This window comes from Coregonus clupeaformis, chromosome 37 (genome assembly GCF_020615455.1).
Source record: "Coregonus clupeaformis isolate EN_2021a chromosome 37, ASM2061545v1, whole genome shotgun sequence".
Lineage (NCBI taxonomy): Eukaryota > Metazoa > Chordata > Actinopteri > Salmoniformes > Salmonidae > Coregonus > Coregonus clupeaformis.
In genome coordinates, this window is record NC_059228.1 from 72,565 (window position 1) to 88,194 (window position 15,630).

General features: G+C 42.4%; 1 protein-coding gene across 2 annotated transcripts in view; it reads left to right on the forward strand.

The window, feature by feature from the left end:
* The first annotated feature begins 12,713 nt into the window (after positions 1 to 12,713).
* Positions 12,714 to 15,630, forward strand: part of LOC121553608 (cadherin-related family member 1-like) — a 197,916-nt gene continuing 194,999 nt past the window's right edge. Inside the window, exons 1-3 of one of the 2 annotated variants that reach the window (XM_041866854.1) lie at positions 12,714 to 12,865; positions 13,071 to 13,076; positions 13,437 to 13,532. In XM_041866854.1, the coding sequence (XP_041722788.1) occupies positions 12,730 to 12,865; positions 13,071 to 13,076; positions 13,437 to 13,532 (238 nt within the window). In that variant the 5' untranslated portion in view covers positions 12,714 to 12,729. The remainder of the gene's footprint in view (positions 12,866 to 13,070; positions 13,077 to 13,436; positions 13,533 to 15,630) is intronic. The other variant, XM_041866855.1, reaches the window with a different exon arrangement.

Sequence of the window (15,630 nt, forward strand, 5' to 3'; positions counted from 1 at the left end):
TTCTTGTAGTTAGCCACCAGGTTTGCACACATCTCAGGAGAGATTTTGTCCCACTCCTCTTTGCAGATCTTCTCCAAGTCATTAAGGTTTTGAGCCTGACGTTTGGCAACTCGAACCTTCAGCTCCCTCCACAGATTTTCTATGGGATTAAGGTCTGGAGACTGGCTAGGCCACTCCAGGACCTTAATGTGCTTCTTCTTGAGCCACTCCTTTGTTGCCTTGGCCATGTGTTTTGGGTCATTGTCATGCTGGATTATCCATCCACAACCCATTTTCAATGCCCTGGCTGAGGGAAGGAGGTTCTCACCCAAGATTTGACGGTACATGGCCCAGTCCATCGTCCCTTTGATGCGGTGAAGTTGTTCTGTCCCCTTAGCAGAAAAACACCCCCAAAGCATAATGTTACCACCACCATGTTTGACGTTGGGGATGGTGTTCTTGGGGTCATAGGCAGCATTCCTCCTCCTCCAAACACGGCGAGTTGAGTTGATGCCAAAGAGCTCCATTTTGGTCTCATCTGACCACAACACTTTCACCCAGTTCTCATCTGAATCATTCAGATGTTCATTGGCAAACTTCAGACGGGCATGTATACGTGCTTTCTTGAGCAGGGGGACCTTGCAGGCGCTGCAGGAATTCAGTCCTTCACGGCGTAGTGTGTTACCAATTGTTTTCTTGGTGATTATGGTCCCAGCTGCCTTGAGATCATTGACAAGATCCTCCCGTGTAGTTCTGGGCTGATTCCTCACCGTTCTCATGATCATTGCAACTCCACGAGGTGAGATCTTTCATGGAGCCCGAGGCCGAAGGAGTTTGACAGTTCTTTTGTGTTTCTTCCATTTGCGAATAATCGCACCAACTGTTGTCAACTTCTCACCAAGCTGCTTGGCGATGATCTTGTAGCCCATTCCAGCCTTGTATAGATCTATAATCTTGTCCCTGACATCCTTGGAGAGCTCTTTGGTCTTGGTCATGGTGGATCGTTTGGAATCTGATTGATTGCTTCTGTGGACAGGTGTCTTTTTTAAAGTTTACATGCTGAGATTAGGAGCACTCCCTTTAAGAGTGTGCTCCTAATCTCAGCTCGTTACCTGTATGAAAGACACCTGGGAGGGAGAAATCTTTCTGATTGAGAGGGGGTCAAATACTTATTTCCCTCATTAAAATGCAAATCAATTTATAACATTTTTGAAATGCGTTTTTCTGGATTTTTTTATTGTTATTCTGTTTCTCACTGTTCAAATAAACCTACCAATAAAATTATAGACTGATCATTTCTTTGTCAGTGGGCAAACGTACAAAATCAGCAGGGGATCAAATACTTTTTCCTCACTGTATATATATATATATATATATATATATATATATATATATATATATATATATATATATATATATATTTGGGGGAGGAGCTAAAGCTGGACGATATGGACAAAAGTCATATTGCGATAAATGTAACTATTTTGCTCGATATCAACAAAAACAGCAATAAAAAAAATATTTTTAATGGACAGTTACTTTACATTAGCGGCAGGGCTCTAGGCAAATTTTTTCCAGTGCCAAGTAAGACAACTGAGATGGTAGCCTATGAATATATAACAAAAATCATCTAACACATCCAGGAAATGCATGATTGATATTTTGATGTGCAACCTGACAAAATAGGATCCAGAATTATCGTAATTATTTTTCGCTCTTCAGAGTATTTGCCGACATATTGTCCTATAGGCTATATTATTCACCACCTGAGGAAGTAGAAACTCAAAACACTTAGCTAGATTGCTAACTCTAAATATGACATTGCTGCTACACTGAACAAAAATTTAAACGCAACATGCAACAATTTCAAAGATTTTACTGAGTTATATTTCATTTAAGGAAATCAGTCAATGAAAATAAATGTATTAGGCCCTAATCTATTGATTTAAACATGCCTGGGATATGCGTATGCGTATGTTGGTCACAGATACCTTGAAAAAAAGGTAGGGGCCAGGATTTGAAAACCAGTCAGTATCTGGTGTGACCACTATTTGCCTCATGCAGCACGACACATCTCCTTCGCATGTAGTTGATCAGGCTGTTGATTATTGCCTGTGGAATGTTGTCCCACTCCTCTTCAATGGCTGTGCGAAGTCGCTGGATATTGGCGGGAACTGGAACACGCTGTCATACACGTCAATCAAGAGCATTCCAAACTGCTCAATGAGTGACATGTCTGGACATTTGCAGCTTCCAGGAATTGTGTACGTATCCTTAAGACATGGGACCATGCATTATCATGCTGAGACATGAGGTGATGGCACAAACAATGGGTTTCAGGATCTCATCACAGTATCTCTGTGCATTCAAATTGCCATCAATGAAATGCAATTGTGTTCATTGTCCGTAGCTTATGCCTGCCCATACCATAACTCCACCTCCACCATGTGGCACTCTGTGCACAACATTGACATCAGCAAACCGCTCGCCCACACGACGCCAATACACGCTGTCTTCCATCTGCCCGGTAAAGTTGAAACCGGGATTCATCTGCGGAGTGCACACTTTTCCAGCGTGCCGGTGAAGGTGAGCATTTGCCCACTGAACTCAGTTACAACACCAAACTGCAGTCAGTTCAAAGAGCCTGGTGAGGACGACGAGCAAAAAGATGAGCTCCCCTGAGACGGTTCCTTACAGTTTGTGCAGAAATTTGTCGGTTGTGCATAGGGCTGTGGTGGTCATGACATTTTCTCAGCCGGTGATTGTCAAGCAAATAACTGCCGGTCTCACGGTAATTTACAATTAACATTACATTTACATTTACGTCATTTAGCAGACGCTCTTATCCAGAGCGACTTACAAATAGGTGCATTCACCTTATGATAACCAGTGGGACAACCACTTTACTTAATTTTTTAATTTTTCAATTTTTTTTAAAAATAATTTTTACTTTTTAGTGTATATATATTTTTCATTTTCTTTTATGTTAGTTTTTTTCTTCTTTTTTTGTGGGGGTGGGATGGGGGGTGAGGTAGAAGGATTACTTTTATACTAACCCAGGTATTCCTTAAAAAGGTAGGGTTTCAAGTGTCTCCGGAAGGTGGTCAGTGACTCCGCTGTCCTGGCGTCGTGAGGAAGCTTGTTCCACCATTGGGGTGCCAGAGCAGCGAACAGTTTTGACTGGGCTGAGCGGGAACTGTGTTTCCGCAGAGGTAGGGGGACCAGCAGGCCAGAGATGGAAGAACGCAATGCCCTCGTTTGGGTGTAGGGACTGATCAGAGCCTGAAGGTAAGGAGGTGCCGTTCTCCTCACAGCTCCGTAGGCAAGCACCATGGTCTTGTAGCAGATGCGAGCTTCAACTGGAAGCTAGATAACATAAACACGTTTAGCATCGCCTTGCTTCCACGCATAGCCTACAAGCCACTGATGCAGATCTTTGGAAGTCTAATAAATCCATTTAATATAACCTAGACCATCACAATAAATCCATTCTTTATTTTAGACAGGTCTAAAGAAACATGATATGAAGAAAATGTAGTCTATTTCAGAAGAACTGAATAGCATACTCTAAATTGTACTTATGTTAGGCCCTGTTCTGGCTATGCCATATGGCTGTGGGCTACACTAGTTAATTTAGCAGACAAGATTTGCTTAGAATTCCGTGGCATGAAGAATACAATTGAACATAGCTGAATAAAATAGAAAGGACATTTTTTCCAAACGATTTCTGAGGGACAGCGAACATGTGGCTATTCTGTGTTGAGCGGTTAACAAAGAAACAGGTCCTCCTATATGCTTAATTTAGAGTTATTTATGCAACTTTAGTTGTGATAAAAACTAAGTGCTATATGTTTAGATTTTTGAAGGTTAGAAGGCTGCATGATGCAACTAATGATGATTTGAAAAAAGTTGCATGAAAGTCTGCACACACTTCATCAGTCTCTCATTCACAATTTGACAAGCACTTGATAATATTTTCATCAGGCCTCGAATTTGCTGCCGGCATCCCCCTTGTGTGGCCGTAATGGCCCCTAAAAAAATCCATGCTCTTTGCGGCCAAAGTGGCCGTTGTGCCCTTGGGCTGAATATAATAATTATAATCATCTTATCCTGGCAGCTGTGCTTCGAAACACCTCTTACTCACATGGCTATCTCAGATATCTCAATTCTTATTAGCCAATGCCCTTCACGTGATCGGGTCCTTCTCACAGGCATCTCAGCTCCGAAGTAGGCTACAAGTGAGGACAGACACATCGGAGAGCAACTACGCTCCTCCCTCTTATCGAATTCCGAGGTGCATATTGAAGATGTTAGAACTACCCACATTTACTTTTCGTCAGCCAACAAGATGAGTAGGCCTAACGAACAGCAAAAGCACCAGCCTATGTCAATCTACTATCCCCCATAGTACAAAAGTTGACCTATTCTATTGGTCAACTTGTCCTTCGGTGTGAGAAATAAATATAAAAAACATACTCTGGGACAGTTGTGGGATGCGATAGAACCCAAAGTAATACAACCAAAAAAACTTTTAAAATCAATGAGGCTGATGCAACAGATCAGAACGTTGAAATAAAAATGATGATAAACTGTTAGGCTATTTCTTCACATTATAAGACCAGCAATGCGCACACGGCAGCAGGCTATACTCGCAAATGTTCCAAAATGCAATCAATTAGCGGGAAAACACCCACAAGTGATTATGCATGTAATGCATTATTATAAAGGTGTATTTTTATGGTGAAAATTATATTCCCCAAACTTGAAACTCACACGCCGCCTATGTATGCCAGTTAGGCTCTACACCGATTGTAAAGTGGATTAATGTGCTTAATTTTAAGAAGTTTTTTGGCCACTTTAGTTGTGATACAAACCTTGTCAAAAGATATAGGCCTATGGGCTAGGCTACATGAGGTGTGTGACTATGATTTGAAAAAGTCAAAAAAAAAGGCATGCACTGTTTCTTGCCTTATTGCACATAATGGGCATCATTCACAAGTGATAATGCTCATTCACAAGTGATAGGCTAATATTGTCACCCATCAGAATATTCTTGATTTAGTGTTTCTTTGTCATTCTTTGATTTTTTTGTTAATACTAAGTAATATGTATGTGAAATTAGTTTTGATTTAGATTGGACCATTACCATGCACCTGTCTCGGAACAGGGGCAGGTGGGAAAAAAACATGTAATCTATGCACTTAAATAGCGAATGGAGGATGCTTTTCCCATGGTTAATTTTCATGCCAGCCAGGTAGGCTATACTCCTGTTGTAAAGCGAAGCAATGTGCTTAATATTAGGAAAGTTCATTAATAAATATAGTAGGCCTAGCCTATATAAAGCTGAATGGTAGCTCAGTTGGTAGAGCATGGCGCTTGCAACTCCAGGGTTGTGGGTTTGTTTCCCACGGGGTGCCAGTATGAAAAAATGTATGCGCTCACTAACTGTAAGTCGCTCTGGATAAGAGCGTCTGATAAATTACTATAATGTAAAAAATGTAATATAGGGCATCAAACTCTGTTTTCTCACGCAATTGCGTAGCCAATAGAAATGTTGCGCAACATGAGCTCATGGGCACTCATGAAGTGTTTGATTTGATTTTCTATTACATTTGCATTGATATCAGAGTGATTAGAGGGACAATAGAGTGCTGAGTACCAGGCAGTTAGCAAGTTTGGTAGGCTACTAATGACCATCAGCAGCATCAGAGCTTGGAGAAGCCTAGTTACCGTGACTAAACGGTCACGTGGAATTTAACTGCTGTCATGACTCGTGACCGCTGGTGTTGCGGTTATACGGTCACAGTAACAGTCCTACTTGTGCAAACCCACAGTTTCATCAGCTGTCCGGATAGCTGGTCTCAGTCGATCCCGCAGGTGAAGAAGCCGGATGTGGAAGTCCTGGCCTGGCGTGGTTACACGTGGTCTGCAGTTGGAGGCTGGTTGCCAAATTCTCTAAAATGACATTGGAGGCGGCTTATGGTAGGGAAATTAAAGTTAAATTCTATGCCAACAGCTCTGGTGGACATTCCTGCAGTCAGCATGCCAATTACACGCTCCCTCAAAACTTGAGAAATCTGTGGCATTGTGTTGTGTGACAAAACTGCACATTTTAGAGTGGCCTTTTATAATTCCCAGCACAAGGTGCACCTGTGTAATGATCATGCTGTTTAATCAGCTTCTTGATATGCCACACCTGTCAGGTGGATGCAAACAATGAAGCAGTTTAGCATACGGTCCCCAGTTATCGGCCACCTTACTATTTGTTCAATTACAAGATATATCCGTTTAATGTTGTTGAAAAAAGAGACACCAACCTCGTATCTGAAATGTTTACTAGATAGTTGACTAGTTGGCTCGCCTTCCGGTAAAAAATGATGACTTGCCTGTCAACTTTTCATTGCGTAGCCCGGTGCGCCCTCCTGTGGACTCTTAAGAAATGGTTCTTCACCAACATATTCAGTGTTGTAACCAAATAATGTCTCATCGTTTGTTTTACAGATTAATCTTATGTTTTGAGAAAGTAGATAACAGGTGAATACTAAAATATGAGTATTCATAATTTACATCAAATAAAACTTTACTTTCAGTTATGTGTATTGACATAAACAATGAAAACACTGTTGGAGTTTGTGTTGCAGAGATGGACTTGGAAAGTAAAGGAAGAAATACACAAGATGGGTTGAATAAATATATATATATTATATTTTAGACATTTATTTTTTTGTACAAATAAATAATTTCATATGAACACAAACAAAACAAACAATTACATATTGACCTCCATCCTTATATTGTCACAAAAATCACAATAATAATCCAGCTCCACAGCTACCTCTGGATCCCACTGCACACACCTGCAGTGGAACCAGTGCTGGCAGAAGTCACAGCACACCCATGGCACCTCGGATCTACACTCCCGAGGGGAGCTTGCAGGCAGATCATGCTCCCCGCAGCGAGCACAGCAGGTGGTGTCTTCTTTTATAAAAAAATAAATTATAATAAAAATTGATTAATATGATTTTGCAAAATGTAGAAGTTCTTCAACAACAATAGTAATTGATACAACTGAGAGAGAGAGAAAAACAGATTATGAAGTACCTGAGAGTGGTGCCATGGGTGGTGTGACCGGTGGAGCTTTTCTCTTCCTTTTCTTTGCTGCAGTTTTAGAAAAAGTAGTGTTAGACAGCATGTTGCATGAAAACCCTTTTCAACTTTTTACATCAATACCTCTGGAGGAAGCTGCAGAAGTTTTAGAGGAGGTGGAGATGACTTGAGGGCTGGTACTATGGACTGTAGATATGTAAAGAGATATATACAGTGGGGGAAAAAAGTATTTGATCCCCTGCTGATTTTGTACGTTTACAATTTTAATGGTAGGTTTATTTGAACAGTGAGAGACAAAATAACAACAAAAAATCCAGAAAAACACATGTCAAAAATGTTATGAATTGATTTGCATTTTAATGAGGGAAATAAGTATTTGACCCCTCTGCAAAACATGACTTAGTACTTGGTGGCAAAACCCTTGTTGGCAATCACAGAGGTCAGACGTTTCTTGTAGTTGGCCACCAGGTTTGCACACATCAAAGGAGGGTTTTTGTTCCACTCCTCTTTGCAGATCTTCTCCAAGTCATTAAGGTTTCAAGGCTGACGTTTGGCAACTCGAACATTCAGCTCCCTCCACAGATTTTCTATGGGATTAAGGTCTGGAGACTGGCTAGGCCACTCCAGGACCTTAATGTGCTTAATGTACTCTTTTGTTGCCTTGGCCGTGTGTTTTGGGTCATTGTCATGCTGGAATACCCATCCACGACCCATTTTCAATGCCCTGGCTGAGGGAAGGAGGTTCTCACCCAAGATTTGACGGTACATGGTCCCTTTGATGCGGTGAAGTTGTACTGTCCCCTTAGCAGACAAACAACCCCAAAGCATAATGTTTCCACCTCCATATTTAACAGTGGGGATGGTGTTCTTGGGGTCATAGGCAGCATTCCTCCTCCTCCAAACACAGCGAGATGAGTTGATGCCAAAGAGCTCCATTTTGGTCTCAAGTTTTCCTCTGAATCATTCAGATGTTCTTTGGCAAATTTCAGACGGCCCTGTATATGTGCTTTCTTGATCAGGGGGACCTTGCAGCCCTGCAGGATTTCAGTCCTTCACGGCGTAGTGTGTTACCAATTGTTTTCTTGGTGACTATGGCCCCAGCTGCCTTGAGATCATTGACAAGATCCTCCCGTGTAGTTCTGGGCTGATTCCTCACCGTTCTCATGATCATTGCAACTCCACGAGGTAAGATCTTGCATGGAGCCCCAGGCCGAGGGAGATTGACAGTTCTTTTGTGTTTCTTCCATTTGCGAATAATCGCACCAACTGTTGTCACCTTCTCACCAAGCTGCTTGGCGATGGTCTTGTAGCCCATTCCAGCCTTGTGTAGGGTCTACAATCTTGTCCCTGACATCCTTGGAGAGCTCTTTGGTCTTGGCCATGGTGGAGAGTTTGGAATCTGATTGATTGATTGCTTCTGTGGACAGGTGTCTTTTATACAGGTAACAAGCTGAGATTAGGAGCACTCCCTTTAAGAGTGTGCTCCTAATCTCAGCTCGTTACCTGTATAAAAGACACCTGGGAGCCAGAAATCTTTCTGATTGAGAGGGGGTCAAATATTTATTTCCCTCATTAAAATACAAATCAATTTATAATTTTTTGTTGTTGTTATTTTGTCTCTCACTGTTCAAATAAACCTACCATTAAAATTATAGACTGATCATTTCGTTGTCAGTGGGCAAATGTACAAAATCAGCAGGGGATTAAATAATTTTTTCCCTCACTGTATATATTTTATTACATTGCTGTTTTATGAAACAGATAACAGTCATTTTTTCGTAATTTAACATGTGTTTACCTGTGGAGGTGGCGGTACTCAAATTGCAGGGGGCAGGGACACCAGACGAGGCTGCTATGGTGGTGTGACCAGGGGAGATGGAGGAGGCAGTTGGTCCAGAGGAGGCCGTGTTGGTGGTGTGCATCGTGGTGGTGGTGGACAAAACCGCCGACAATGGCTTGGAGGAGCTGGTGTTTGTAATGGTGGGGTTGAGGGGCCGACGATGGTTTGGCCCGGGAGAGAAGTTACGTGGCCTTCTTCTGCAGCTGGGGACTCCGGCGGCTCCTACAGGTGTTGCACACTGGGAGGCACTGGTATTGGTGATGCAGCTGTCAGGAGTGGTTGCAGCAGGTGGTCCAGCAGAGGCTATGGCGTCAATGGTCTCATCCATGGCAGCCCTTTCCTGTGCCCTCTGTGTTCTGAGGGCTGCCCGAAGCTCTTTCTCCTCTGCCTCTGCCCTCTCCTTCTCACCCCTCTCCTGCCACTGGCGCGTGTATTCCTCCCCGGTGAGGCATGTGGCGACCACAGGGAATCTTCTGTATCGGTCCAGCCGATACTTCAGGACAGTAAGGATGTGCCCCAGGTCCTTTGCTATCAGCCCCCCCTCTATTAGGGGGTGCTCTTCTAGAGCTAGGGCTGGAACTGGAACAGGGGCTGGGACTGGAGCAGGGGCTGAGGGTCCTCCTGTGGTCACTGGGGAGGAGGTGCTGATGGATGGCACAGTGCTGCTGGTTCCAGGAGAGGCGGTGGTGGGACCCGGTAGAGACCGAGATGGCATTAAACGGGACCCTTCAATGGCTGAAGGGTCAAAAGGGAAGAGGCCACACTTCTTAAACCCTTCCACCACATAGCGCATGTCCTTGCATCGCTGGTACGGGTAGCGGAATACTCTGGCAAATTCTGATTTGTTTACCATGTAGGAGTGGTCAAAATGGCTAAGGTCTCTAGCTACCTTGAAGAACTCAGCCTTTAAAGGGCCAAAGTATGCCACGTCCAGCGGCTGCAGGACATGGGTGCAGAGTGGTGGAAGACAAAGAAGTATAACCCCTTCCCTTAGTGCCTCCACGAGCACCTCCAGGTCCATGTGGCTCTTGTGCCCATCGAAGAGGAGAAGGGGAGGGCGCTCCTTCACTGCATGCTTAATGAAGTGCTGAAACCACTTCCTGAACAGATCTCCGTCAATGTAGCCACTGTTTGACCGTCCATACAATGCTTGGGGGGGGGGGGTGTAGTGGCCACCGGGGAAACACTTGGGGTAGATGATAAATGGGGGGATGTCCTGCCCAGCTGCATTGAAGTATACCAGCACTGTGATGTGCTCCTTGGTCCCCGGAGCCTGCTGGCACACGTGTTTTGCGCCCCGGGGAGCCAGCACTTTGTGCCTGCTCTGGTCGCTACGAAACCCAGACTCATCGCAGTTACAGATTTGTCTGGGTTTCTCCCTCAACCCACTCTCCTCCAAGTGCTTCTCATAAGAATTGAAGAAGGTGTCCATCGTCGGATGTGTGGCACACTCAGCTCTCCCCCTGTCCAGGGTGTCCGGCCTCCTCATGCTCAGTTTCTTGTGCCTCCTCCTGAACATTTCCCACCACCTCTTCCCCAGTGGTGGGATTGTTTCCCCTGGGTGCCGAAACCTACAATAGAATAGAATATATAATTGTCCATCCAGGATGAAAATGTTTGTTTTGGCATCACCATACACATCCACATTTACATCACACACATTGAGAACAGTCAGTCCACCAATCTACATACATAAACACATAAAACAACAAATACCTGCGTATTTTGTCGGCGTATTTCATCAGCCTCTGTCTGGTGAAGGGGAACCCATGGCTGGCGCAGTAGATACAGTACTGCACCAGATAATTTTTATCCTCTGGTGCAAGCAATGTGGGTGGTCCACTGCAACAACCATGGGTCACTCGGCCGCTCAGCCTGTCCGCAAGGGTCTGCCGAGGTACACCATGCACCTTGGTAGATAAGAAAATAAAACTGTTACTAGCAGATAAAATTCACATACACATGGTAATCTCCTAAAAAGAAAAGATGCCTAACCTTGGCAGCCTGGCGGATAGCCATCCCTGCCCTGCAGTCCTCCATGGCATGGACCATGTCCACCTCACTCCTCTGCTTCCTCTTGACTTTCTCCATGCTGTGGTGTTAATACATGTAGCTAAATAACTTTGCATACTACACATTTTAGAAAGATAACTTAATCTAAATATGTATAAACATTTACATTTCAAAGCTAAGGCATTGAAAGGTGATGAAAGTTTTCACAATAACTGAAAGTGTACCCACGTTTTTTGTTTGATGTTATCTGTAATGAAAATTAGTGTCCCAATTAGTTTAATATTGATGCATACATTGTAACATTTGACTAAATACTGCCTCTATGTAGCTGTTGTAAGATGAAACATAGCCAACAGTGATAGGTGTCAAGAAGTTCATGGTTCAAAGTTCCAAATACATTTTTGCAGATTGTGCAAAACGCCTCCATCAGAGGACTCCAATTTTGATACGGTAAAGCTTGACAACATTCAGCTGTTTTCGTGATATGTATTATCTAACGCTTACAATTTCTTTCCTTTTTGCTTACCTAGCAGTTCTATCAACATTTATCAACTAAGCTAGCAACATTAGAAAATCCGTTAGCTATATTTCAGAGGTAAAAGGTTGGATATTAAATGATGTGTGGTCTGTCGTGCAGTCGAATTTTACAATATTCAGCGTGTTCCAAAAAATGTGTACATATATAACTTTTTTGAAAACTCTCAAAACCTAACTTAACTTACATAAATTGCACTGAAAATCTGTGGTCAGCTAGCTAGAAGGGTGTCGTTAGTCGCAAAACGTACCGTTATTTTCCAGTCCATTTAAATGTTGAGCTCGAGGTGATTTAGTCCTCCAACCGCTAGAGAGTGTCCGAAGTTAGGGGGTGTCCGATGTTGGGGAAAAAATTAGCTATATCTTTCGAAAACAAACTGCAGTAGAAATGATTATCTACACATAACGAGCAGCTCATTTTATAGGCAGACCAATTCGAAACTCATCTCTCGGCATGTCCATCCCATTCATTATCTCAGCCAATCATGGCTAGTAGGAAGGTTCCTGTCTTTTTCTGTGGCTAAACCAACTAGACTCGTAATTTATCAACTTTCTTCATATTTACAGATGGCATACACGTTTGTTATTAAGGCACATGAAAGTTCAAATGCTCTAGAAGGCGTTTCTGCCAAAAAACATATTTTGATAAAACATTTAAATAAACGTTCAAATGCCTCTCCTGTGAAGTCGTGACTTGCGACATACGCCTAATTTCCTGAAACGAGTCACATATAAAAGTGTGAAGGATTTTGTTACCTACAGCCAGTGCCAGCCCCCGACCAAGAAACCACTAAAATGAGACCACTAAAATGTATACAAACTATTTTAACATGAATTACACATGAATTCATGTTTTAGTAAACAGTAATTACACATCAATAATACATGAATCAAGAAGATAAATTACATATCAATTAAGACATATTTATTATTGATGTAATAGATATCTACATATTAAATACACAAGTTAATTAACTAATCACATTAATCAATATCTATTTAGCCTTTTAGTGTTTTCCAGTTCAGCTCCCTCTGGGCAAGGCTCTCACAGAGTGGACACTCCCAGACCCCAAGCCCCTCTCCTGTGGACCCACCCCCTGCCCGAGGATGGTAATTGGTGGTAAATGGCCTGATTGGAGAGAAGGGGTGGTCTATATGCGTCTCCAGGGCTAAGACGTGTTATTGGATTAGCATGTGGGCATCTGCCTCAGCCTTCCTCCTCTAGTTCGCTGTAAACAGCTTGAGAAGGGCACCTCATGTACAGGACTAACTGTAGTAGCTACCTCCACAAGCTCTTTTCTTGGTGTTCTGTTATGGCTTTGCTCTCTAGGATGAAGAATGTCAAGAAGTTACATTATTCACTGCTTCTCGTATTAGTGCACGTTTGCTTTGGTAAGTCTACCTTTTTATTTTTGCTTCCTGTGTACCTGATTGGCAACTTAAACTTTGTTCCGATTATTAATGGTTTTCAATTGCGCTAGAGTGCTTTTAGAGATGGCTAACATTCTCATAATCATACACTGTAGAGCTAAAAGCATGTTTCTCCTGTTCTGGATTTATTTCTTGCCTTTCCTTCCGTCGCCTGCTTACCTGCTAGTTGCAAGTGAGTGCAATATCTTATGATTTAATATAAGTTTTTGGATATTGTTTGAAACGCCCAAGTGATTTTGAAGAATGTGAAATAACACCATAGTACCATAAGTTGTGAATACTGTATGTATAAAAAAAAATAGCTAATTTAATGGCTTTTGATGCTCGTGGGGATAAGTCAAGATATTAAAAGTGTGTATATTTTTGGGCGGGTTGACGTAACTGCACCTGTAATCCCAGTCAAGGGGATAGAGAAAGCAGAGGGGGATAGTACAATATACTCCCACAGCCAGTGTTAAGATGTTATTAGAAGAGGGAATTAGTAGTACAGTATAACAACAAATGGATTAGAGTCTTGGTGTATCTCTTCTAGCACAAGCAGACTACGCCCCATTTTTCTATGATAATGGACACTACAGTAGCAACGGAAACCTGGCACTCTTCAGTCTGTCAGAGGATACTCCTGTCGGTAAGACCTGACCCTAACCCCCCCCCCAATTGCTAAATAACCTGAAATCAACTGAAGTCAACTCTATATGTGGTTTGATGTTACTAACATGATAATTTGGCAAAAAATAAGTAAAACATGCACACATGCCCCTATCAATTCCATTGATTTTTAGCCCATGGTGGCTAAAGTTAGATGACCTTTGCAGTGGCTGTTTAAATAAAATTAAGCCATGGATTTCAGTTTCTCCTGGCCCATAGGCTACTTTTAGGGTGGGGAACAGGGCATTAGATTAACTTTTTGGTCCACCAGCCACTGACAGGTAGATTTAAAAATCTACCAGTGTCAGGTGTCAGTGTGCAGCGGTAGAACGGAGTCAGGCGCAGGACACAGAACTGAGTAACAGACGAACTTTACTTGAAAATAATCAATACTAGCTCACTGCAGTCATAAACACAAAACAAAGAACAATCACACACAAAACCATGAGGGAACCAGAGGGTTAAATAGGGAAATAATCATAACGTGATGGGAACCAGGTATGTACAAACAAGACAAAACAAATGGAAAACAGAAACGTAGATCGGTGGCAGCTAGAAAGCCGGTGACGACGACCGCCGATAGCCGCCCGCACAAGGGGAGGCAACAACTTCGGCGGAAGTCGTGACAACCAGCCACTTTTTGCCGCTAAAATTACACCAACAAAACACATAAAAACTAATGAGCATGCTTTGTAATGTTTCTAAAACAATACATGTATTACTAGTAAGAAGTAACTAATGTGGAATATTGAATAATGTATTTTTTAATGACATGAGTCTTTTAACCAAAATATCACAGATGAGACAAAAATGTTCACCTGCTCCTTTAATGGCGGGAGGTTACCGTGGTAGTGCAATTCGAGTCATGTTTGTGCCTGTGAGATTGAGTCTGAGTAGTAGAAGCGTTTTCTTCTCTTCCCTAGCAGTTGATACTCAAACATAGAAAAACAACCTAGCTTGTGAACAAAACAATGTAAATAGCCAAGAAACACAAGGACAAAGTCTCACTTCAGTAGACTTTAGTTTCAAGTAAATTAGACCAACTTTTATGCCTGTGTGCAACGCTTCTAAAAATGAATCTTTCACTCAACTCTTCATGTGTGCACATCCCCCAGCTAGGCAGTGTTGCAATGCGAGGTGGGATAGGCTATATAGGATTCGTAGTTCTTTGATTTTGTGCTATTAATTTATCAGCTATGAAACAAAATGGCAGAAATATTTTGAAAATAGCTACAGCAGCATTTATTTTACTATGAATGTGATCATACTTGACTATTTTTACTCACAAATTGAAATGCGTGGCTTTCACGTGACTTTCTTTTGCAAAATAACTATCAATTAACAGACTTATTTTCAAATAATTGTCAACATATAACATCACATTAAGGTGTGGGACGTTCATTGTATTACAAGGAACAATAGCAGGTATATTTTCGCTCCAGCAGCTGGCATAATCTGTCCGTTCACAATTCACCTGTGGGAACATGGCAGCTCTCAACATTCGGCAACAAAACGAGTTGGCCACTACTATCCGAGAGATTGTTCGTGAGAAAATTACCTCTGCCCTCGACTTGCAATGAAAACCAATAAATTAATATCTTGCACTGTTAACTTCTAAAGTGGATATCTACTCAACTAAAGTGTAAAGTTTGGAGACAGTGGGAAATCAATCTACTAAAAAAGAAAACAGAATCACTCGAAAATCTTTCCTGTAAATTCAAAGTCACAGGACTTCAAACTGATGTGGAAGTGGCCAACCCAACTTCCTTCATGAGCAATCTTTTCTATGAACTGTTTGTGCAGGAGAAGATGGGTCCCACACCGCTGATAAACATTGCGCTACGGTCCTCTCCGGAACGGATGTTGTACATGATTGTACAAATCCACAGTTTTGAAGTCAAACACCAAATTGTTCGCCTCGCAGAGGAATTGGGGGCTCTGACCGAAGCGGAGAAGAGGATCAGCATCTACCCAGATCTGAATGCCGAACTGCTGAAACAGAGGGCAACCTACAACGAGGTGAGATCCCAGCTACGCAAGCTAAACCTGAGATCCCGGCAAAACTCATTTTGACCTTC